Source organism: Anser brachyrhynchus (genome assembly GCF_964034855.1).
Source record: "Anser brachyrhynchus genome assembly, chromosome: 10".
Classification (NCBI taxonomy): domain Eukaryota; kingdom Metazoa; phylum Chordata; class Aves; order Anseriformes; family Anatidae; genus Anser; species Anser brachyrhynchus.
The window spans coordinates 20559544-20580717 of NC_137705.1; the positions used below are offsets into that span (position 1 = coordinate 20559544).

Here is a 21174-nt window from a genome sequence, read left to right on the forward strand (position 1 = left end):
TCAAGTTAATCGTTATCTGAAGTTCTTCTTCGTTCTTTGCCATAATGTATGGTTTTGTGTTCTCAGACAGCTATTTGATAAGGAAATGCAATACCTTATTTCTACAGTGCAAGCAAATAATTCTTGTGAAATGTATGTGCTAGGTCTAACAGAGGGTCTATAGATATCATTTCCTTTAAAAGAGAAGGTAGATATATATATAACTATAAAATTCTAAAAATCTTGCCTTTTTTTTTTTTTTTAAATAAGGGAGCAGGAAACAAGTCATGAGCATTGGCTAGACAGGAAAAGCAGCGCTCTGCTTTGATCCCTTCCTTGACCGTGTGTGCTCATGGAAGGGTGATGGAAACTGTTCCTGTTCTGCTCTGGTAGCGTTTCTGTTCTTTCTCCACTCTTTTCTGGTGGGTGAAGATGATTGCATCAAGGTAGGCCAATCTGTCCAACCAGATGAGTTATTATACCAAATAATAGCTTTCTTTTAGGATGTGAAAAAATGCTAGCTTACTCCAGCAACTCAGGAGTCAGTCTTCATGCTTTGCTACTTGGGAACTCATTATCTGCCACGAGTGTCAGTGGGAAGACTCATTAACTGCTCTCAGAGGCTGGTTCATTAGCCTGGTGTGTTGCAGGCTGGTGTACAGGTGATGCTGAGCCATGACACTGCTCCACCAGGCTCTGGGGGGTGGCTGATTTATATCCTCCCAGAACTTGGGCAGTTTCTGAAGATGCTTTTTCAAAATAACATTACAGCTTGAGAGTCACGTCTCTCAGCTTATTGTGTGGATGAGCAATGAGATCCTTCAAAATGGAGACACATTTTAATGGAGTGCCTTATTTCTAGAAGGCTCTGCATCAGAATTAATCTTAGTGAACAAACTGTTTTCCTTACAAGATCCTGTGTTGTTTTGTTTCTGTTGTTGTTTATGGTAGTTTTTTTGTTGTTTTTGTTTTCTTTCCCCTCAAAAGAGTAAGTACTATAATTGTAGGGAACATAATTTTCCTCTGGTATAGCAACTGAATAATGTGCTTCATCATAAGAACACAAGCTCAGCTCAGTTATGGGAGGTATGAACATTTCCTCTTTCACATGTTGAGTGCCTGAGTGACAATCCAGCAATTAACAGCATAAATTAAAGCCAGCAGTGGAGAAACAGTGCTGCCTCAGGTCAGGGCTCAGCACATTACTCTGCCTCTGAAATGCTGCTCATCCCACTGATTTGTGCTTCATCTGGAACATGGTACAGTGGTTTTCCCTGGCTAATAGGTAATTTTATTTGTGAGTGATGTTAGTATTGAAATTTATCTGTGTCTTGGATCAAATGGATATACTGAAGCCCTTTGCAGTATGTCTGCCTGTGCCTCTCTGTAGATGAAAATGCCTATCTAAGACTCTTTAATGTGTTATGGCTCACATAGTTATTTTTAGTAGGAAAGGAAATCATTGTTTATTTCAACTAAATGAAATCTTGATATTATCCAAGTTAATAGCCAAGATTTAACCCATCACTTGCTGCTCTTGAGTGGAAAGGTTGGATGAATTAGTTAGTGTGACTGGTCACTGCTCACATCATGGGATGAAATGCTGAAGTCCTGAGGTTCATCTGACTATGTTCTGGGTAGACAAAAAAAAACAAAACAAACAAAAAACAACAAAAAAAAAAACATTTTGAAGAGGAAAATGGTGGATAAGAATGTTCTAATAGCTTAACCAGTTAGTATTTGCATTACCTCAAAGAATGGATATTTGCACGACAGGATTTAGTCCATTGGTGCAAGTGTTCTGCAAAATTAAAGTGAGAACGGAAGTAAGTAATGAAATCAGAGATGTTAAACGGCATTAATGTTCTGAGTGGCAATTTAGGCGCAACTTAAATCAGTGAAACTTTAATTTTATGTCAAAAAAATCTGGACAAAAAAAAAAAAAGACCTGAAATATTCTGTCCCTCCTTGACCAGTCATACAGCTGGCTGATGTTTTACCATTCTTGAAACGCACTGGGGAATGAAAAGATGGCAGGCAGGGTCCTTTGAAAATCTGTTTTGTCTACTTTACTGTTCTTACAAGCTTATTGTTCGTTGTGTGGGATAAAAATAATCTAGGAACCTTTAACTTTGTTTTCCTCAGTGTAATGTTTGAGGTTCAGTGAAACTTCCTAAAAACCACACGCTTGCCGGATTTTTCTAGGGGAAAGATGAACGTCCTGGGTTGCAGCACATAAATTCTGTGTGTATATGGATGTGTGACCCCAAGTCAATAGGAGGCCTTCCCACTGCTAATCAGGCTTGGACCATGCCCTGGGACAGCGTGACATTTTCAGGCATGGTGAAGGATGAGTTAAAATTCTCTGGAGGGAGAAATGTTTCTCTAAATATTTGCATTAAATTTGAAATGTCACTAAAAAACAATACACAAAGTTTTGAGATTAGGCCAAAATGTGCTTTAGTTCATATCTTCAGAGTGATGTAGAATGATAATTGTAGGAGATAAGTTAGTAAATTGAAAACAAGTGAGGAGACATGATGCCATGTTATAGTACAGTCTGAAATAAATTACTTTTTTCTTCCAGAGAGGAAATTCATAAACAGTAATTTATCTGTTAATAGGTGTCTTTTTAAATGGCTCTATGAAGTATTAAAGATGCACACAGTATAGCAAATATTCAGGATTATGGTCTTCTCAAATGAAATTATTTTGCTTTCCATGAGAGATGCAAATCTACTTCTAAATCTGCTAATAGTGTGAAAGCCTCAAATGAACAAAGCTCTGTTTGAATGCTTAAGTATTTCAAAGTCTGTTATACATGTAGCTTATAGTTTCCAACCAGCGTGGAAGCTATGTGTTCTTCAGTCTTGGGCATGTATCTAGTTGTATATATTTGTTCTTGCTAATGTCTAATCAAAATCTCATAAATCCATGCTAATGACTGCAAGACCTGTTATGAATTATTCAGTTTTTCTAATTCCTGATTGAGATAAAATGTAATAGTTTGTTCATTTTATTATAACTGCATTCTAGATTTAATTATTCATAAGATCGTAACAAAAGACAGTGTATTTTGTAAATATGACTGCTTAATAGTATGGCACTTCAGTAAAGCAATCTGATATTGAATCTTTAGTGAGGAACGAGTAGCTCATTTTTATTTGAACTATAAATCATGTAGATTACTGCAATATAGATTTGTAAATTCTGCCGTATTCTTGTGTTTTAAAACTAGTAATACCAGAGCTATGGATGTGTTTCAGCACTAGGTAAAATGAATGGAGTTTCCACCAGGGACTGAATTAAAACTCTGTTGAAAAACTCTTTTATAGCAATATTTTGCAATTATCTGGTACCAGCTGTATTTTCTGCCTAGTTTAACTGCAGATATCATTCCTCTCATGTCATAAAGCAACTCTTACACATAATACAGCCTTAAAGACTGAAGTATATTTCCAGCATGTTAATATGGTGCATAAAAGGAAACCATTGCACGGACTGAAGTCCGTTTGCAGTTTGTTAAGGTGCTGTGTGCTCCTGCGTGGGGGCCTGAGTGTGGCGATGTGGGAGGTTAGAAATGGCTCCAGGCATCAAAACCCCTCCCCAGCGGTGCTCCACTGGGTGAGGGTGCCATGAGGATGGCATCGGGACTATGTTGGGTTGTTTCTCCCCTAAGCCTTCAGAAAAACAAAGGCAACTTTACAGAAATGTGAAGTGCAGCCTCTTTTTCCCCTCAGGGCTGAGGGCTGAAATGAAGCTGTCTGTAGCGGGACCCAGTCAGCAGGCTGTACTGTGCATGGGATCTTTCTGAGGCGTTCGCTCACCATAACACCTCTCAGAAGTGTTGGAAGCAAAGCTCTGCATTTCTGCCGACAACAGGGCACGAGGCCCTCGCCTCCACAAGCAGCTCAGGCTCAGCCCCGAGCTTGAAGTGGGGCTGTCCTCCCCATCCTTGGTACCATGGCTTAGTCGTGTGGCGAGACCATCCCCGAGCTGCGTTTCTTCAGGCAGCCGGAGTGCTTGATGCTGCTCGGCCCCGTCACGCTCAGGTCTGTTAAGGCACAGCCATACCGTGTGTGAAATGAGCCCTACAGGGGTCAAAGCACACCGAAGGAAAGGAAATTTGGTCGTTTTCCTCCCATGAGATCTCAGTAATGCAATGTGTATTCTTTCTTTCTCCCGCTCTTTTTTCCTCCTGTTAAATATTGTTTCTTAAGGTGTGGTTTTCTCATGAGCAGACGTGTCATGATAGCGAGCACTGTATTTTGAATGTGCATTTAGTTTTCTTATTTGCTTTTCTAAAGCAAGTCATGCTGGTGAGGAGAATATACAGTTTCCAAAACGTAGTATTATCTCCTAAATTAACTGCAGCAAGTACAAAGGAATAGTCTTCCATTGAGGAGGTTTGTATTATTTGCAGAAGTGCCAATTATTTTTTTTAACATTGGAGATAGTACTACATTTCATTTAAACTTCTTAATCTTGCTATCTAATGACTACTTAGCTCTACGAGATTATATATAAAGTTCTGCTATTGTTTGAAACAGAATAACTGCTGTAAGTATGTGACAGTAGAAATGTTCTGGTAATGTAGGCTGTTTCTGTTCCTTGTGAATTGTGCACCATGGATACCCAGATGTTTTGAATTGTAGTCATTTCGGCAAATGTCTCACTTAACCATAAGTGTTAGAGTTTTGAAAACAAAACAACAGAAAAATTCGATGAATTTACAGCATATACCAAATGCAGACGAAAGAATTCTGCTTTTTCAAGAAATCTGGCGTATTGGAGGGGCTGCCATTTAACACTGTTGTCAACGTGCTGGAGGAGAGGGCCCTCATTTAAAGTGAATGGCTGCAGAGGTGTTCCTATGGTCTGGTAGAGACTGTTTTTCCACATCTTTAGTTTTGTTGCTGAGTTAATTGGAGGGCAGTGCATCTTCAGCAGTGCCATCCTGCGGCAGTGGCATTTTTCCTAAAACTCTTGTAGAGAAGAGGTCTTCCCCTCCCACTGTAGGCAGGACTGATTTGGGAGGGATTTACCTAAAAACTGGCTGAGGGACGACCTTGCAAATACATGGAAGGATGACCTTGAAAATAGTCAGAGTGGGTTGCTGGATGTTGGTCAGGGAGTGCTCAGATGTGGAGCTACTCAAGGTCCATTGCACCTACACATCTACATCTCAGCCTTAGGTTAAGCTTTGGGGTGCTTTTATCTGGTTTTCTCATAATGGTAACAACAAACCATGCCAGAGACAGGCCTGGAAGGATTAATAAAATGCACAAAATGTTCCTTATCTCCATATAAATGAATTTAAAAGGAAGTGGAGCACTTCAAATGGAAGAGAGCAGGCACTGCTCCAACTCCTCACTGCTGTGCCACTGCCTTTGAGTCTGAAACGTCTTTATTATGTGTACTGACATGTATAGCACTACTGCAAAATCACAGCCCCGAAGCATTTATAACCTACCTTCTGTCCCTCTAAAAAGCATCACTTCATCGTATTTGTACCCTGTTAGCTGGTGAGGGGGAGGCAGCCTGCTTTGTGCAACGAAGCCCAGCGGCTGCATGCGCGGTAGGTAGAGAAATCTTGCTGGCGACACGGTGCCGTCCTTGCCAGCTGCTGCCGTAGGGAAGGCTCCTTGCACTTCAGCATCAGTTCAGTTGGCTTATGTTAGTGTTTGGTTGGTGTTTGCACCCCAGTAGCGTGGCAGATGTCCCATCGCAAGTTAAACTTCTGTAAAGACTCCAAAAGATACTGTTTCTGACCAGCCTGATGTGGCTTGGCTCAGTTCTATACAGTAGGTATCGGGTGTACTGCAAACCCACTAGTTTGTCCTCTTTCACTGCAACCTGAACATTTACATCTGAAATGGATAGCCACAGGGAAAAACGTACAAAACAGTGTAGCACTTTACATGCCCATCTCTTTTACTCCATCTTAGTGCCTACATGTGTATCTGAGTGTGTTAGCAGAATCAGGCCTATGTCCCTCAAGCCCTTTCTCTGATGGTTTAAACCAGATGAAGCCTCAAATTCAGCCCTAGGACACTCTAGGTGTATGTTCTCTAGGTAAGTCCTAGGAGTGAAATTTCTTAATCTAATTCATGGAAACAATTTCTTAACACTACATGTACCAAACCTACTAAAAATACACTTGCTAAGTACTAAGAACTTTAAGGGACTGTGACAAGGAATGCATTTCCATTTGTTGTCACTTGTATGTGGATCTCCATAATTGTAACTAAGTATAAGAGAGCTGCTGAGGCTTGTGTATGCTATATACCTACTTGTGCATGCTCCGTGTGCTGTATTTCATTTATTGTGAACTATGAGCTAATGATAATGAAGGTCTTGCCACAACAGTCTAGTGACTTACTAAATTAACCTGCATTGACTGGCCAAACATGATTTTTCAGTTTATTTTTTTTTTCAGAGGTGTCAAAGACAAGGTTGTTTTCAAACCAGTTATACCTTTTTTTCTATTTAAAACTCTAACTTATTTCTGCAATGCCTCACTAAAAGACATTACCAGGTGGTCATGTAAGTCAAGGTACTGCAGGTATCAATGCTGCCTCTGTCTGTCATTTATTTCTGTAACCTGGAGCTGAGAACTGGTGGTTCTACGTCTGTCACTAGTAGAATGAGTTTACAAAGTATGATACATAAGTAAGTACAAAGCATACTACTAAAATATCGCTTGTAGTAGTATAGAAGTTATTCTGGCATGTTAAGAATTATGTCATTGTACTGACGCTTTGCTAAATTATTTTTCTGTGCTAAATTGTTCTTCTGCAGTTAGAAAATTTACACCATTGTAAAACTGAGAGATTAAAATCCTGCCCTGTGAATTTAAATGTAAATAGTGTTTAAGATGCACTTCCATGTAAATTGTATTCAATTTTTTCTGTTTTAAATAACCTGGATTTTGACCTTCTAAGGACATAGCTGAGTACAGTCTGATATGAGCTTGGATACTTGAAGATTGATTAAGGTGAAATTCTATTGATTCTAACGGAATCAGTGAACCAAGGGCCACTTGCTGAGAACCCTCTCCTTTTCCTTCCCCCAGCAATATCGTATCATTCTTTGATGTTGGAAAGTTAAATTATTTTGCATGTAACGAAATAAAATATATAAAAATCCGGAACTATCATTATTTTAAATATCTTTTCAATTAAGAAAACAAAGTCACACATGAGAGATTCCACACAAAATATTTGCTGTGTATGTTTTATACAGGTTCTACAAGGGAATTGATTGAGAGCTGCTGTGGAGCTGGACAGCAGTGGGCTATCGATAACGGGGAGTGCACAGAAATTCCTGTAAGTGGAGTGGATGGTGATATTTGCAGGTACGTAAATCAAAACCAAGCATCTAGCATTAATGTAGAGGGCAGTCCTTTAGAATGTATCAGATTATTGTTCTATTTGTGGAATGTCCAGGAGACTGGGAACTCTTTCATTTTTCTGTGTACATTATTGGTACACTGGCAATATGCCATGACAAAATAGGAAGAAAGATTTCCCCCTCCCTTGCCTCAAAATCCAATCTAAGCAAAAGCCTTTTAAGGTTTCTTCTTCCTCTCTCACGTGAGCAGAACATGAATTTTTGTTTCCCAGTTTTATGCGCATCTGTGGAGTTGCAGATAAATAGAAGGGCAGAGTAGCTAAATGTGTTTGCATTCCATTTGGCAAGTGCTAAATGCAGTGATTATCTGTATCATTAAATGATGTGTTTATTGTCCTATGTGAATGGCTGCTGGTTCTGATGTCTGTGTTCAGCTGGAGGGTACCATACGCCTTGATAATGCTGCTAGTATCAGTAGCATCTGGTCTGAGTGAGGATGCCAGGTTTGAACTCATCAAGAAAAGGAGGATGGGTGCAAAGTGACATGGAAAATGTATCGCTCTAGCTGCAATTCATCCCATCTCTCTGTCCTCCCGCCGAGTCTGATACAGGCCTTAGGGAGGGCTGTTGGCAAAGTTATCCAAGACTCCAAAGATGCAACAGAAGCAGAGTGATCCCAAAGCTTTCAGCATTAAAGAAGCTTGGCATATATCAGCTTTGTCCAAGTTTGTATCGTTGCACCTTTGCGAAGTTACTGGGTGGTTAAGATCCCCCCACCGAGAACTGGCTTGACGTTACTGACCCATACCAACTGTCCATGAAATAAAGACAGATTAAAAAATTCCAGCCGTACCTTAAGTAGGTGCAAATCCAATACATTAATGAGTTGCACCTGCACATCTGAGGCTGGGTTTAGATGAAAAATTCAGATCCTAAATGTTCCAGTCCCTGTGAATCTCCTTGGGATTTAACAGAATATGAGATTTGGAGTTCACTTGTTTTACTTTCAAAATTTCAGTTGTGTCCCCGATTTAAAGATTTAAGAAACACCTGTAAATATTCTGCATAAAGCTACATTTATTGTTGAGAAGTATTTGAAAAAACTTGGAAGGATGAAGAAAAACTTACTGCTCTCATTAGGAGATGTGCCAGTGTGCAGAGCTGGTCACCATGCACATACCTGTGTGCTGACTGTGCCATTTCGTGAGCCAGAATGCTCACAAGTACTGCCAGCTCCTGAGAATCTGCTGCTAATTTGACTCAGGATCTGAAGATTTTAAAAAGCAGAAGATAGATACTAATTGCATGAATTAGTCACTGTTCTGCCAGGATAGCTGACTGTCAATACCTGGGCTTTATAGGTGACCTCAGTGCCCTGAAGGATCAATTTTTCTGCTGAGGCAAAGGATTGAAGCTCCCACTGTTTGTAGGGGCTGTAGGTTTTTTATAGAGGCTGCAGATTAAGGGATCTGTTGTTGCCTGGTGCCATTTTTGAGTCTTCAAGTGGCAAAAACTTAAATGTTAAAGCTAATTTTTGAGGTAGTTTGATGTCTCTGGCCATTTTCTATTTATGTGCTGAATTGGCCTATCTCAGTAAAACACTAACTGCAAGATGGGAAATGTATTAATTGGAAAGATCAAGGTCTGGGTGAGCCTATAGAGTTATACAGGCTGGGGTTAGCATAGAGCTTGGAAGCAGGCAGGCAGTGGTGACCGATGTGTAAAATGTGATGTCCCACTCTGAGCAGAGGAATGTAATTTCTTGCTCAGCCATGGACATACAAGAAATGATGGTCTTTTGATCCGCAGAAGGGTTTTATGCAAAACCCCATCACACAGTGGTATGAATTTTCTGATCTTTCCCATTTCCCTAGAACTCTTAAAATGCCATGCAGTAAAACAAATGTTTCTTATCTGAAGTCCTCTTTTTAGATGTGATTTGTCTGTTTCCATGGACGGTACAGACACATCGGTACTGTTGAACAGCTGGAAGAAATTACCTCGGAATGACTTCTACACCAGAGAAGATTGCTGTAACTGGGACTACCAGAAAGAGCTCATCTGTAGCAACTAGATGAATGAACTTAAAATAAAGCAAGTTACAGGAAATCCTTAGATAGTCAATTGATAGCCAGATGTAAAAATATTCCCAGAGCGTGCATCACTGGCTGTTTCAAAGACAGGATGTTAGGCTGGGTGAAATGTCATCGGATTCAGTTTAGTTGTTTTTATCTCTTGAAATGTGTTTTATCAGAGCAATGTTTATCTGTGTGGCACTTACATCAGCTGTACAAGTATGAATCCTGCTTTTTGCTGAGCCTCTTCATCCCAGTTAGAGACTCATACCAGTTTAGTAAATTGACATCACTGCTCTGCTCTTAACTCGTGAACACTTTCCTAATGTAGAAATATTCTGCATCTTCTCTGAACAACTTGTTTGTATGGCCTGCGGTCAGTAGGTTTGTGAAGAAGAAATGCTGTTTTCAATTCATTTACAGTAATACAGTAGCTAAAACCTGAGTTGTGCTGATACAATTCAAAAAAATACTAAAATAAAAAATGGCCAGTGATACTCCAAATAATACTGTTTCTGTTATGCATTTCATACTGGGATGGAATTTCTCATGGATAAGTGTCACATTTCAGAACAATGTGAATGTATAGAGATTTCAGTTTTTTAATAACTTTGCACATATAAAAACACTTCCTAGCAGCATTTTCCCATTTCTAGAAATGATAATCACTTTCAGTTTTAATTTTTTTATTTTTTTTACGAAAGTTTCCATGTCTTATGTAATCAACAATAGTTAAGTTACTGGTTCTTGAATATATTTGGGTAACAACCATTCATAGCTCAAAAAAATATATATTTCTCTAGCTGGCAATTCATACTGGATTAGAAAGGTAACTTTCTTGAAACAAAGGACATGATGGTGGTAATCCCCTTCCTGTAATCAAATTCAAACTACCACTTACTGGTTAGGCTTCTCTCATGCTGTCCAGAATAAAAATATTAATTTAAAGCTGATGAAACAGGCCACTTGCATTGTGAAAGTGACCAAGTGCCTATCACTAGCTGGTTCTTACTGGAATAAAAGACATTGCTTTTTCTTTTTTTTTCTTTATTTTTTTCATTTTAATTGAGACATTAGAATGAAAACTCAGAAATACTTCCTTCTCAGAAAAGAAAAGCTTTTGTTTCCCAGGACAACTGTGTTTGGTAGGATTAATAATAGTATCTGATAGACAAAAATTGTTTGCTTGCTAATATTTCTCTTGCAGGGGAGTTGCTTTGCTATGAGGCACTGGCTGTTAAAATGCATCAACCTTTCATTCATCACTATGAGGGCACCCCATAAGGCAGCGTGCCTTCTTGTGGCAGTGCATCAGCAAAAGATAGTTAGACATCAGGGTATTCTAGGGAAAAGAACAACTTTGCCCAATTCCTTCACACCACCAAATCTTCCCCAAACAGAAGTTTGTCTTTACTTGTACCATAATACAGTATTTCAGCTGAGGTTTGACAAGTTCCTCAGTGTCACGTATGCCCAACCTATAGTTCACCTACTCAATATAATCCATCCAGGAGGCTCCCTGTGGCCTGCAACCCTCAGTCCTCACCCTTCCCCACCATAAGTCCTTTGCTATCGTGGGACCAGATGTATGTCCCCCCACCCCAAGGTGTTGCTAGTCTCTGTGCTGCATGAATCTGTGCACAGGTTCATGGAGCAAAGCCAAAGGGACTGAGTGATCGTTTTGCCTGCCCTTTTGTATATGAATGAAAGAAGCAGATATCTCCTTGAAGGGGGTTGGAAAATCCACTGTACAATTTAAAATAGTCAGTAGGCAATGAACATCTATTACATATCATTTGGGAACTTGCTGTTTATGATTTGAATCTGTTTCATTTCAACCTTCAGTGAATCTCATTAAAATGTTTGATTGAAGAGCCATTTATAGGAAATGGATGTTCCAAAAGTACTTCATATAGTGATCAGGTCAACCTTTCTCCGAAGTCAGATGAAGGCTTAAATTCCAGGTTACAATCTGCAGGGGCTATAAAGAGTTTAAAGGTGTTTTGCAATGTGTCACTGTCCTTAAGTACTGTCCAGAGCATCAGGCCTTTGGCTGGGGAAGAAGTAAGTTGTGTATGGGAGCATTTTCATTTCCTCACTTTTTAGGGAAAAGGTTTGTCTGTTTCTGAAACCTTCTGATGGCTTCTGAGAAGCAAAGTGTAGGGATGAAGGACTTTAACACAGGTATAGATGAGCTGTAAGGGGTATTGCTGACCAGACTTTGAGAGGCAGTGACCTCAACACTTGATTTCCTGAGCCTTTATCAGTGCATCTTTTTATTAAAAAATGAGAAAAAAATTATCCTGCAAATGTCATTGGTACAAACTGTATTATATTAGTATTGAGACATGTTAAAGAGAGCTCAAATGTATGGGATGTACTGTGAATCTGGCAGCCCTAGGTTTTTTTATATCGCATCCTGATGTCCTCTGAATGTCAATGAACACTTGACCTCCTTGATCCTTTTCAGAATTGCTCAGAAGCAGTGTTGCATCTCCACCATCAAGGAGAACAGCTGCCTGGCTGGCATGATTGCTGCAAAGGACGGAGATGTGTGTGGATCAGAAGAAAGCGATACCTGTGGAGGATCATCATATAAGGTAAATTGTGATGCTTCTGTAGGCTTTGTTTTGAATGTGAGTTGTCTTCATTTCATGCATTTAGCAGTAATTTCTTTGTGCATTATTATGGAGCTCGGTAAATTATAAAGTTGCAGGAGTGAGGCCAAGAAATTACGCAGTTACAGATTTTTGCTATTAGTGTTTAGGTGTAAATTGCCTGGAGATGCAGCCGCTTTTAGAACTTCACAGTAATGATGATTTGAATAATTTCCATCTCCATTTTTAAGATTTAACTTGCTGTATTACTTTTGCCTTCTCACTTTGGAAGTAGCTGAAAAGACCATTTTAGTTTTTGTATCTGTGTTGTAGAAGACTTTAGAAAATGCTAGGGCAAAACTCAATCAAAGATATAATGGGAAAATCTACTACCAAACAGTTTGCTTGGGTACAGTATTGAATTGCAGCCTCATTTCTCAGTTAAACAAAGCGATGGACTCGAGGAACAAGTGTTTTAGATGATGATGGAAGCTTTTGTTCATAAGTAACGGCAGACCATTAACCAGCGGTACAAATCACAAGGCACAGCCTCAGCTTGTGTAAATGAGATTTGCTTTATGAGAATCAGTGGAGCCAAACCAATTTAAACTAGTTTGAAGATTCAGCATCTTGCTTGTTGTATTGTTTTTACCAGAAGAGTGCATTTCAGAATTCATTTCACTCTGATAATAATTTACATAGCTATATCTAAGCTTAAGTGCAGCTTCTGTTGTCTCAGCAGGAAACTCATTAGTTCTGTCTGTTCTTATACATTGGTGATTCTTGTGGATAACTGTTCACTGGGAAAGCAAAATGCATGGATGTCTACTCTGGAGTTTAAAGTTTAATTAGCTATGCCAATTTGTCATTTTCAGAACTGCTATCTACTTGGGTCTGGAGTCTACCACTAGCATACAAAGAGAATCTGCATTTGGAAACGCAAAATATTTCTGAAGTATGACACAATTATTGTTCTTAAATTTTCACCAAGGGTCTTTGGCATGCCATGCAGAGCATGAGACATAGAATAAATCTTATCATACATGCCATTCCTCAGGAGTAAGTGGAGTGAAAACTTTATCCTTCTTGTCTTAGCTGAAACAAGTTGCAAAATATTCTCATGGAATAGTTCCTTGTGCTGGTCCCAGTGTAACGTTTCCTTTCCAGAGGATTTACTTGCTGGTAACGAATGTGCATATGTCCTCTGCAGGCATTTCAGAGGTGGGGTCCTTACTTTTGCTTCAAGGTAAATGTAGCAGTGCCAGTTCTTAAAATCCAGGTACTCAGCTTGTGATCAATGCAAATTAATCTTAGGCTGATTGTACCTGCTATTTAAGACAAAAAGCACATGCTTAGGAACTTTTTACTTGTGCATGGAGGCACCGAAATGCTGTCCAGTTGTACAGGGTTCTAGGAATGATTTTTTTCGAGAGGAGCATAGAACATTGTGAATGAAACAGTGGTTCAGTGGTTCTCAAGGTATGATTCTCAATGTTGATGTAAAAATCATCATATTGGTTGTTAAATGATTTGTATAATTCTGGTGAAATTCAAAAGGTGGCTAGCAGAAGATCAGAACCACTCAAGTTTTTGCATTTTAGAAGGAACTTTTTGTTTGTTTTTTTTTTTGTTTTGTTTTGTTTTTTGTTTTTTTACTAGAAAATGAGACACTTATATTAACCTGGAAAATATGTGAACCCAAGAGTGTGTGACTGATTTAATACCCTCTGTGATGCCTGCACAAAGGATAAACTCTGAACCAAAACTATGACTGAAAAAAGCCATATTTCTGGTGGCAAAAATTCCAACATTTTACAGCGCTTTGGTAAAAACATATATTATAGTTAACTTTTTTTGACTATTGAAACTGAAAAAAATGTACCAGAACTAAAAAATATTTACAGAAAGTGGAATTTTCAGTTGATGAAATCTTGAATTAGGGAATTCTGGACTTGGGAGGATGAAAATAGGATTTTTCTCATTTCTAGCATGACCATAGTTTAATATAATTAGATTTTTTTTTTTAATAATTAATTTGAACATATGGCTTTGTCCCTTTAATATCAAAAATAATTCAGCATCTTCAGGAGCTGTATTCTATACTGCTCACAAACATATTTGGGTGCTGATGTCAGGCTGTTTGCGGGGGGAAAAAGCCAAATCTTTGCGCGTGTGTATTTGCAAATGTGAACAATGCATAACTTCTATCTGTGATGTTTGGGGACCTTTCAGATTAGAAATTATGGACAGAAAACAAGAGCTATTATCAAAGGACACACGTGAAAAGCCCAAGAAACCCTAAAGCTACAGTGTTTGCCTCTGGAAGTGACTCAGCAGAAGAGTTTCTGCAGTCTGGGCTGCTAGCAAACAAGTTTTCATATCTCCCTAGTGGAGACAGGCTTTGTTTTAATGTGAACACCAATCTAGGGTTGCTACTTACGAAACATGATTCTTTCCCAGTTCCATACTGCGTCCAACCCTTACAACACCGCTGCTCTCGTTTGCTCTCCTCAAGTCAGAGTTCTCTCGGGAAGTGAGAGCTTTGTTCAATTTTCTTCTGTTCGGTCCTTGGACTTTCTGTTGACAGAGCTAACTAGTGCCAGGTTGAATTATGACCTGCATTTTATGTGTCTGACGCCTGCCCGTTCACAGGCTGAAGATCTGAATAGACTGAAATCGCTTCTCTGGGTTCAGAGAGGCTCTGTGAGTTTAGCTGCAAACTGTAAGTGGGTGCTGCTGAGCTGGATGTCTTGATTAGCACAGGAGTTGCAGAGGGGAAGGGACTGCATTTTATAACTCTTCAATCAGAGGGAAGGCATCTTAAATGTATGTATTAGGGGTGCCAGGACACTTGTATTTAAATCCAGACAGGCATTGTCAATTCACATATGACCTCTGTGTGTCTCTGAAGCAGACAGAACTCCTCAGCTGCCTTGCTTGATTAGATATCCACTGTCCATACGCAGTATGGGCTTTCTGAAGTGTGTTTGGAGTTTGATATAACTTATCTAATACCTTTGTGGCCTAAATGTGCAATAGATTTTATGTGACTGAGTAAAGAACAAGACTGTTTTTGTCTGCAGCCTGCAGCAGAGGAAACTGCAGGAGAGACTGCCTTTAAGGGTTGCCCCATTGCATCAACCTAACAGCGAAGCTGATGCTTTAGATTCACTCAGGAAAGAAAAGGAAGGCAAATAGCTCACAAAATACAAGCTGGCCTTTCTCTAGGCACTGTCTAGGCAGGTGTCCAGGACAGTCAGGTAATTAAAGGTCACAGTAGGTTTGCAGGGCAGTGGTGCGTAGAAGAAATAGCCTTTACTGACATACTGACAGCTCGGGGGCTGCTGCTGATCCTTGTATATATGCAAGGTATTTGCAATTCCTTTCACATTGCTTCAGGCAACTAGCCGTTTTTCAAGATCTAACACAGCAACATACAGATCTGTGTTGTTTTTGCTTATACAAAAAACAAAGTAATGGCTGGGTGCAAGAGCTGGAGGGAGGTGATCTGCAGCACTACTACATCCTTCCATGTGAAGCCGCTGAAGTTGGTGTCACAGTGAGACTTTTTGCTTATCCTCATTGTGATCAACCCATTTGTGCAGGAATGGCAAAAACTAGCACAAGTAAAGCTTTGATGTTTGCAACTGTCTAAACCCTAAGCACTTTTCCAGATGCTCCACTGCTAAGGAAAGTGCAGATCAGTTCCAGGTGTGTGTGTGGGCTCATCCTTGAACCAGACTTTATGAAATCCTTGTTACTAATGGTCTCTTTCTTTTGCAGCAATGCTGTGATTGCTGTAATCTGGGCCTGCGATTAAGGAGTGAAGGGAAAACCTGCGAGTCCAACATAAATCTGGGCTACCCCTGCAGTCATGTGATGCTGTCCTGCTGTGAAGGGGGAGATCACTTTATCCAGCCAGAAATAAAAAGGCATCCCGAACCTTTGCCAACAGTGACACCTGAGAAGGGTTAGTGTCCATTTTTAATTTGAAGACGTTTGCAGACGTTGAGTCTCTGTCTCACACTGATCCTCAGAACATACTTTTGCTGTAGTGTTTGCATGTCCCCCGCCCCGATTGCATAGTGCAGGGACCTGCCAGATAACAAACAGAAGTGCTGCTGCTTCTGGGTGATATGCAGAGTATGCCATGAAGACCAGCAAGATGAGAGATGAGACCTGCCTGGCAGTTTCTTCTTCTTCTTTGTCGTCATCTTCTTTTTTTTGTTGTTGTTGTTGTTTTTTGTTTTGAACAAACAAACAAAAAAACTTAAAGACCTTTTTAGACCACTGGTGGGCAGGAAGCCACTAGCCCTTTGTAAGAAGCAAAGCTGAAGCTGTTGATTTTCTTTTAGCAGTCCTGAAAGATTTTGTGTGAAACAAACTGAGTTTTTTCCAGACAAAGTAGCCCCATGCATTATGTTAGCAATGAAACCTCCAGGAATTAGATTTCCTATTGTACTGCTGAACATCACAGGAGCTTTCCCACAGCATACACTGGAGAAGCCCCAGAGCACTGCAAGTTTGGTTTCATTCTTCCAACGTATGAGCATGGTGATGCAGAAGAGCTAGGTCAAATCCCTGCCGTAAAAGAGGCATGACAAAGGGAGCATGACAAATCTGGAGCTTGGACAGCTATGCTTCCCTCAGCCCAAGGCCACACTCCTTCCAGCATCACTCTGTAGCCACCTGTCACACATGAATTGCTTGGTAACCTCCTGGATATGCTAGGGTTCAAACTTTGTCCATTCTCCTCTCATGAATGAAATGTGTATTTTCTCTTGCCAAAAAGAGTAAGGATTTATTTCAACCTAGCTGAGACTACGCTGACTGAGGAAATTTACATGTATGTGTTTAAGAAAAGCTGACTGAGAAACTCACTGAACAATTCATTTAATATCACAGAAAGTCTTGCCAAATTTGGTCAAGAACTGAAAAGGATAGTGCTTTTGCCAGTGTTCAAAAACAGTAAATGGGATAGCCATGTCAGTATGAAGTGGGGCCTGGAATATTTGTCATGCTATTAATATTTGCTATATTGTTAGCTACAGAAGTAGCTAACCAGTTAATAGTGGTTAGTTGAAGAGTCTCCAAACTAACTGGTTAACTTTTTCTCCTGAAATTAAAAAATTGAATGTGGTTTTGCAGTGGGGACAGTTTCAGATGAAGCTTCAATGTGATACCTTAGTACAAATAACATCAATGGTGTTAGTGAGCATGAAAGTTGAGCTTGTGACCTCTCAAGGTCTTTTCCTCCATGGCTCCTGTGAAATGTCTGTCCGTCCAGCCTTACAGAAAGAGATAGTTGATGTGTCCAGCACAGTGGTCTTATCTTCAGGATGGATGGATTTTCTCTTGTCCTTGAAGTAACCGTTTTGGGTAGATTTTATTGTATCTGGAGTTTGTGTGAGCAAACGCTCTATCCTTACAGACCTAATGCCAAAGCACCTGTTAGAGAAACAGCATGTTTTGTTCTCTGTTAGTTTCAGAGATGGAAGATCACAATGAAGCTTTGTCCATCAGCAATGAAGCTGAGCTGTCAAATAACCTGCCTGGAGATGACCTGGATGAATGTCTTCTCTACGGTGGGGAACTCTGTCAGCATTTGTGTATAAACACTGTGGGGTCCTACAAGTGCTCCTGTTTCCCGGAATTCACTTTGCAAGAAGATGGGACCAGCTGCTCTCCAGGTGAGGAAAATGAGGAGAAAATCCATGAATGATGGTGTCTTTCTGCCACCTTTACTGACCTACCAAGCATTTCTTCAATTTCTCTGTAGTTTCTATGAAGTTTTTTGGTGGGTAATGATGCATGGATGTTTTCCCTGGAAATTGGACAGGTTAATAATGAAAAGAAAAACAACCCCTCAGGAAACTTAGATTACGCTTAATTTTTGTATATCAGGGTGGGTATTAAATTTATTCAGATCAAGATCATTTTAACTTTTCAGAAGAGGATTTGTAAAGATTGTTAATGGAATACCTTTCCTTTTTAGAATCATTTTCTATTTTGCAGTTAGCTTTCCTTTAGATAAACTTTATTCAGTTCAGACACACAGCAGTGCTTCCTGAACTTCAATTTTTATGTAAAATCATTAACATCTTTCAGTGATGTAAAATCCAAATATATAGTGTAGTGGAAGTCTTGAAAAGAATGTCTATTGTGTAATAATCATATCGATGTCTGGAGTTCTCCAATGGCAAGATTTCAGATCAGATAATTTGAAAAGTTGAAACCTTAGATTAGTTACAAGTGCTTTCAATTATTTAACAAGCACATGAAGTGTTGCCATCCCATGACAAAATTCCTTAGACTTCAAATACCTCCTGCCCAAGCCAAATAATGAGTATTCATTATGTCACTTTTCTCAACATGATATTACAGTACTTACATCAATAATGTGTTTGACTGTTTCTGCAGCAGCTGATGCTCTGTTTATATTAAAATTCTGGGGAAAGAGCCTAATCCAAAAGTGTTAAAGAAAATGGTTCTTATTTTAGCTCTGCAAAGTTTGGCTTGATCACTCACCTGGAGCATAGCAGTGTTTTTTGTTTTCCTTTGCTTTGCTTCTCCCATTACTAACCCTGTTGAAGTGCAGATTTGGGTTAATACATCTTGTATCTGAGTAGTCGGTATTCTTGGCAGTTCTGCAAGGCTGCTGTGCCAAGAGGTGTTGGGGGGTTACAGAGCTCGGTTGAGGCAAGGGTAGAGGACTGGAATGAGACATCTGAGACACATAGGAAGAGCGAGGCAAAGCAGGGCTGCTACTGTCATTGTGGAGTCCTGGGTCACGTTATGTGCTGGACAAGGGAGATGGCCGAGCAGGGCACTTCCCTCACTATTCATGGCTAATAAATACGTGCTCTGCCTAGCAGTGTGGCATTCTGGCCTGTTGTTCCTCGTTCTTCCTCTGTGTACATGCACGTCTCTGTCCTGTGTTCTGTGCATGGAGGCCCACACCAGACCATTTTAAATCTCACACTGCTGGTAATTATTACTCCTGTGATTAGATATAATACTTTATGTTTCTACCTGTTCTAGAGCATTTCCTGCTCTGTGCAGAACCCTGAATGTTTTTGTATTTAACTTTTGCATTCTAAAAGGTGTCATACTTTTCCACGAGGCTTAGAAGTGATGTTCTTGCAGCTGCTCCGTGAGGCAAGGAAAATGTGTATGTTGCTGAAACATCAGCTTCTCACTTCTCTGCTCTTTGGGGAAATCATTTTAGATATGCCACAATAAAGTGTCTTGCATTGACCTTCCTGTGTTATGGTCCACTGTATGTCTGTGGTTTGTTTTATTTAAAATGAAATCACCCTTCCCCATACTCCAAGCCTATATAGCAATTGCAGTTAGTCATTTACTATTGCCATTGTTTTGTGGCTCATGCTTTGCTCCAGGTGATGCTTGAACTCCAATAAATGAAAGAATTTAGCCTTATGGATTTAGATTTCCATTCTGGTGATATTTAGAAACTGGATTATTCTTATTGATATAATTGAGCTTCTCTTTAAAAACAAACAAAACACTATTCACTTTGCTGGAAATCTTAATAACAGCAGCTGTCATGTTTACCACTTGGCTTTGTAAAAGTCATTCCAGAGTATCCTGCGCTTGTAAAGGTGAGTGTCTGCTTTTCATCTGTGTTGAAATAGGATATACAGAATGAGTTTGTTGAACTTGTTTTGAGTTCTGCTTTTTTTCCCTCCCATGCACCAAAAGAAAGACACCCACTGTCTTTACAATAGAACAGCATTATAAAAATTTAAATTAGTACTTGGTTTGACTCATAAGATGTTGGCATATTTTACTCTATGGAAGTTATTTACAACCCAGCTCCCTACTCTATCCATGACGCGTGTGAGCATCTCCACTAACTAGCAGCACTCTGTGTACACGCGTGCATACTGTCACAGTTGTTCTCATCAAACACTTGGCATCTTGCAAAACCAACTGTTCGGCTCCATGCACAGACAGCTGTCCACATCACCAACATGTTCCTTACTACAGACCCTGATGGAATGGGATGATTAGGACCAGGGCTCTTACCATGGGGTGCCTGGTGGGTGTGATGCTGCCCTTAATCCATCTCTGCCCACCTTGCCTTACAGACCCTGATGGAGGACAGGTGACAAGCCTGGAAGCAGAACCCACTGCCCCTCCGGCAGCCTCTCCTGCTCAGCCTCTTCTCATCGTGTCCTTACAGGAAGAGCAGGATAAGTGCAAAGGTATGTCAGAGGGGAAAACTGCAGACGCAAATGGGTGAGGAATGTTTAAAGAGTCAGAATAAAATTCCACACATCCCTTCACCAATATGATTGCAGTGCACATCCTTAACTTGTTACTGCTGGCACAAGCCTGAGAAGTTGTCAGGGGAAACCCGAGGGGGTAATTTGAGGCTGTACTCTGATTTCAGGGTTATTACACACCTGCTATTTAGTTTAAGGTAACCAGCACAGCTGTGCAGTGTAACGTGCCCAATAGAGGTGGGATTGGCACAGGTGTGTTTCTGTGTGATTGGAGGGTTGTAAGCAGTGATTAGGGCTGCCTGGACAGATTGTTTCCAAACTGCACTCCCCATTGTCTATGATGGGAGTGTATTTGGATGACCTAGAGCTTTGTAACTTCAGCTGATCTGTGCTATGAATGCTAACGTATTTTGCAATTTTGCTTGGTATAGATAATGGTCCCTGCAAGCACATCTGCAATGTTGTGGAAGAAAATGTTGTATGCTCATGTTTGTCTGGATATACTATCATGGGTGATGGGATTTCTTGTGAAGGTAAGTGGTTATGGTTCACCACAGAGACATGACTAAAACATTATTATATAGGCCTCGTTGATCGCAGACCCCAAGGTGTTTTCTTAATGGTTCTTTATTTTCAGTATTGTGCATTGCAAGTGGCAGTACAGAGACAAAACTGCTGCCTCTGAGACCTTTTGGCAGAAGGAATAGCAGGTCTCTTTTATAGGTAACTCCTGAAGCACATCTATCCAGTCTGCCTATTACCTGGGTGAGGGCAAGCCCGGTTTTGTGCTCATTTCCTCTGATGTCCCAGACTTTTTTTCAGCCCTCTAAGTGTCTGTTCCCACTGCTGCTTCTCCCAGAGTCTGACTGTTCAGCTATGGACTCGCAGCCTCTCTTTCTGAGAATGGAAGCAGCTGGCAGG

The 21174-nt window shown here is 40.1% G+C and overlaps 1 protein-coding gene across 7 annotated transcripts in view; it reads left to right on the forward strand.

Annotated features, from left to right (window-relative positions):
• FBLN2 (fibulin 2) overlaps positions 1-21174 on the forward strand; it is a 104874-nt gene that overhangs the window by 61246 nt on the left and 22454 nt on the right. For all 7 annotated transcript variants that reach the window (XM_080607047.1, XM_080607048.1, XM_080607049.1 and 4 more), the window contains 6 exons: positions 7225-7336; positions 11878-12007; positions 15788-15974; positions 17488-17694; positions 20116-20232; positions 20685-20786. In XM_080607047.1, the coding sequence (XP_080463173.1) occupies positions 7225-7336; positions 11878-12007; positions 15788-15974; positions 17488-17694; positions 20116-20232; positions 20685-20786 (855 nt within the window). The remainder of the gene's footprint in view (positions 1-7224; positions 7337-11877; positions 12008-15787; positions 15975-17487; positions 17695-20115; positions 20233-20684; positions 20787-21174) is intronic.